The following is a 3877-nucleotide window of genomic DNA, read 5'->3' as shown; positions in this document are numbered from 1 at the left end:
CAGACCTTTCTCCATCAGCTGGCTGCCTGCTACACACACTGTGGTCTTTCCTAGACTTTTTTCCACTCTTCCCCTTTGGCTTCTCCAAAGTTAAGGCCAAGTCTTTACCCCATCCACATCTGTTGTAAGAAAAACAGCGGCAGCTACAGGCTGAAAGTCAGCTTTGGCCCCAGTCAGCAAGTGGGCTATCTCTTTAACTTAATCCTCTGGTGTCCTTTCTGGATTTGAGCCTATGTAGTAGGCCTTGACTCTTACCATTTTAGCTGTAAGTGGGTGCCAGACTGGCTAGGTGACTAGACAGAAGGGAGAGTGGTCCTTAGGACCACTAGGTCTAAGGAGTGGTCCTTAGACTCTCCTAGGAAGGTAGTAAGAAGCACAGGGTGGGTTGATACCAAGTATCTTTAAACTTGAAATCATACCAGAGGAGGCAAAAGTTGGAACTTTAACTGGAGGGAAGGTCTTCAACCTGTCACTCCCCTGTGGCAGGCAGCTTCTAGGAATCTTTCACTCCTCTCACAAGCATGCATCCTACACTTCTGGCTTATAATGTTTTAGATCCACTCCCAGGAAGAGAAGATTCTTCAGATAACTGGCAAATTCCTGGGTAGAAGGAAGATGGTAAGAGAACTGGGGTTATGGGAACAACACATTAAGGTGGGATAAAATTGAGAGGAAGATCAGACCAGGATTAGTTGTCTCCATATAGGCAACTCGCAGTGATGGGTGGCTTTTTTTTTTTTTTTTTGGCGGGCGGGGGGTGATGGGTGTGATGGGGAGGCAGTCAGAGTAACAGGAGTCTTCACAATGATGAGAGGCTCTTAGGAATAACCTTAACATGGAAGGGCACCCTAACGGGGAGGGAGGCCCTGTCAGGAGGAAACAGCCAGTGTGGAAAGAGAATTTCAGCTCGAATTGCGGCAGCGGCGGCAGAGTCAAGAAGTCGATACGGTGGGATTCAGCTTAAATCTTTAATGCACCAGCTGGCTGGGCAGCGGCGGTGGGGGTGCGGCTAGGGAGGCTACGACCCGAGCGCTGGGGAGCAGGGCCCAGGCCGCTCGACAGACAGCTCATCAGGCCCCGCAGAGACTCCAGCTTCTGCTCCCCGGGGTGCGCCGAGCTGTGGGGCGAGCCGACACTGGCATGAGGCGGGCGGGGGCTAACCGGATTTCCCCCCGATCCGTCCTCAGAGACTCAGCCTCATCCATGCCCCCGGCAGGTCCGCGATATCGCAGCCCCCTCACCTCCGCTCCCTCCGCCACATGCGCAGCCAGGGGAAAAAGTAGAAACAGCCCCAGTAGATCCTGCAGACAGAAGTTAGAGCCGGGCGGGGCGGGGCGGGGCTGACCCCACAGACTCCGCCCCTTGGATATCTCGCCCTCGAGGAAGGCTCCGCCCCCGCCCTTAAAGGCGGTCCTTCACGGCCCACGCCCCTTAGGAGGCCCCGCCCCGCCCGCGTAGCTCGCCCCCGGAGAACACGCACCCTCCCCCAACCCCCGAGCCGCCTGGCTCCTCCTCCGCAGAACCCCGCCTCCACTCACTCCTCCTCCGCCTCCAGCGCCACCTCGTATCTCCTCAATCCCGACATGTCCTGGGCTCCGAACGTCTCCTGGGGAGCAGTATGATTGAATCAAAGGTTCCCCCAACTCCAGGTCCCTTTCTCCGTCATTCTCAGGACGAGTCTGACTAATTCTCGGGTAATCTCAGGCTGGTGCCCTCGGGAAGCCTCAGTTGCCACTTTGGGACAGGGTGGGATTGAAGATTTAGGACGCACTACAAGTTAAGGTTAGGAGGTCGGTCATCTCGGGGACCTGGGGTATTTAAGGGGACATGGCGAGAGGTTTGGCAGTCATGGGGCTGGGAGATTTGGGGCGCTGGGTGAGGATTTTCAGGGGCTGGGGTCACCTGGAGGGGGGCTGAGGGGTCGGCGCAGCCTAAACTCCCGCCCTCCCTGGCTCCACCCCGGAAACAGACCGTTACCATTACGTCATAGGGACGTCGTCGCGCTCTAGGGGTGGGGCTTGCCTATCACCCGGAAGGGGTGGAGTTGGCATTTCTCCTGGCGAAGGCGGAGTCAAAATGACACTCTGGGAGGTGGAGCCAGTGGCTATCCCTAAAGGGGCGGAGTCAGGGTTTGTTAAGATACCTGGCACAGGACTTTTTTATTGGGATGGAGTCGGACTTTGGAGTTACACCCTGGGAACAGGAGGTCTCAGCACCAGGCAGAAAGAAGAGAGCATTGAGACTCTGTCCAGTACTGTTTTTTTAGTCACCACTCTTCTCCTTCCTGGCTTTGGCTTTGCCGCTTGCTTCACTTGCCTGCCCCATACCCCGTGTATGACCGGGGGCTGAGAGGAATAGGCCCCTGGAGAGAACCCACGCCAGGCTAAGAAAATGCTTGGCTCAGTCGCCTTGGCCAAGATACTCAGTGGCTTGAGGGTCTTAGTCCTTATCAGCTGAGACCTATCTTCCTATGTTCTTCTTTTTTTTTTTTACCTGCAGTCATTCAATTGACAGAAATTTACTGAGTGTCTACTAGGTGCCAGGCACTGTGCTGGGTATAAGGATATAGTAGTAAAGAAGACAAGCATAGTCTCTGGCCTTAGAGAGCTTACCATCTGGGGTGGGTTGGGAGTCAAAATAGAACAATTAGATCAGTAAAGTAAATACAGCAGACTAGCTAGTTAGAGTGCTACGGAAGAGCCAAGAAGGGCAGTTGACATTGTGGGAGGTTTGAAATAGCTGCCCTGGGCCTATTACATCCCAGCCAAGGCCCAAGACTGAGCCATACTTAGTCTGGAGAGGGGAGAAGAAAGCCTCCTGGCTGGGCTGACTGCATGGGAGAGACCACAGAAATGAGTGACGTGAAAGTTACCTCAGGTTGAAATGTGAGGAATGGAAATCCTTGTCCTCTCCCTCAGTCCACCCTGTTTCTCTCTGTTGTACCTGCCTTCCCCTGCCTGAGCCACAGACAGCAGAGCGATTCATGGGTGCCAGTGGCTTTATTGATCCACGGGTGCCAAAGCTTTATTAGAAGCATTGTAGTCTGGGTGTGGAGAAGCTATGCCCTCACACCCTCACCTTGATGCTCCAAGGCCCTGTCCTGGCTGGGTCAGGTCTGGTGCTGAGGAGCTGGAGACCTGGCTCTCCCTTCTGGTCCTTGGTTCCCTAGGTTGGGGCGACTCACATCCCCTCCTCAGACACAGGGCTCCCTTTGGTGGTTCATAGCTAACTGCTATGGCACTTGCTCTGTGGGAAGAAGGAGATGCAGGGTCATGGGCTGGACTTCCAGGGGCTCAGAGGGAGGAGGGAGGACCAGGCTTGCCTTTACAGATGCCTTCTTCAGTCTCCAGATGATTTGGTCTATCCAGGGCTGGTCTGGGGATACATAGAGCTGGTGGACCCTCAGTGTGAGTGGACCTTCAGGTGACCCTGAATCTAGACTCAGAGACAGTGGGTCCCTGGAACTCAGCTTCCTGGAAGGCCTTGGTATAAGAGGCAGAAGGCAAAGACCACATCTGGGAACCTGTTTTAGGGGCTTTCATATGGGAGGTACTGGGCAAAGAGAAGGGAAGTGAAATGGTGAATGGAGACCTGGATGATGGTGGAAATGATTGGAAGGGGAGGAGCCTGTACACTCTGTAGCCTTACCCATAGGACAAAGTTAATCTGCTACAGAAGGCACCAAAAATCTTTTCAAGAATTGGGTGTTGGTTCACTAGGAAGCCAAGTCCTCAGAGTCATTGGCATCACTGAGAGCTGGAGGATGGGTATTAGGTTTAGGGACCCTAAAGTAGGAAGGCCACTGCCCTACCTGGAATTAGGATGGCTGTGTTCAGTGCTGTAGCTTTAGTTTTGCTTTCTTTCCCACCCACAGGCA

The 3877-nt window shown here is 54.1% G+C and overlaps 1 protein-coding gene across 2 annotated transcripts; it reads right to left on the bottom strand.

The window, feature by feature from the left end:
* Positions 1-954: 954 nt before the first annotated feature.
* LOC100946569 lies at positions 955-1988 on the bottom strand. Of its 2 annotated transcripts, none has more exons than XM_023519336.1 (4): positions 1978-1988; positions 1539-1606; positions 1242-1301; positions 955-1117 (listed from the first exon to the last, which is right to left on the bottom strand). In XM_023519336.1, the coding sequence occupies exons 1-4, from the start codon at positions 1978-1980 to the stop codon at positions 961-963; spliced, it is 288 nt and encodes a 95-aa protein (XP_023375104.1). In that variant the 5' UTR covers positions 1981-1988; the 3' UTR covers positions 955-960. The 2 variants fall into 2 exon arrangements, with proteins under 2 accessions (XP_023375104.1, XP_023375105.1); XM_023519337.1 differs by lacking the exon at positions 1978-1988 and adding an exon at positions 1903-1966.
* Between the last annotated feature and the right edge of the window lie 1889 nt (positions 1989-3877).

Source organism: Otolemur garnettii, unplaced genomic scaffold, assembly GCF_000181295.1.
Source record: "Otolemur garnettii isolate 467f Iridium unplaced genomic scaffold, OtoGar3 scaffold00172, whole genome shotgun sequence".
NCBI classification, from domain to species: domain Eukaryota; kingdom Metazoa; phylum Chordata; class Mammalia; order Primates; family Galagidae; genus Otolemur; species Otolemur garnettii.
This window is presented reverse-complemented; position numbering and strand designations above follow the sequence as displayed.

What these genes read in the sequence shown, in the direction of transcription:
- LOC100946569 (XM_023519336.1), bottom strand. An exon ending in GCGCTGGAGGCGGAGGAGGA is followed by an intron (nt 1,302 to 1,538) that starts GTGAGTGGAGGC and finishes TTCTGTCTGCAG; the next exon opens with GATCTACTGGGGCTGTTTCT. An exon ending in ATGTGGCGGAGGGAGCGGAG is followed by an intron (nt 1,118 to 1,241) that starts GTGAGGGGGCTG and finishes CTCGCCCCACAG; the next exon opens with CTCGGCGCACCCCGGGGAGC.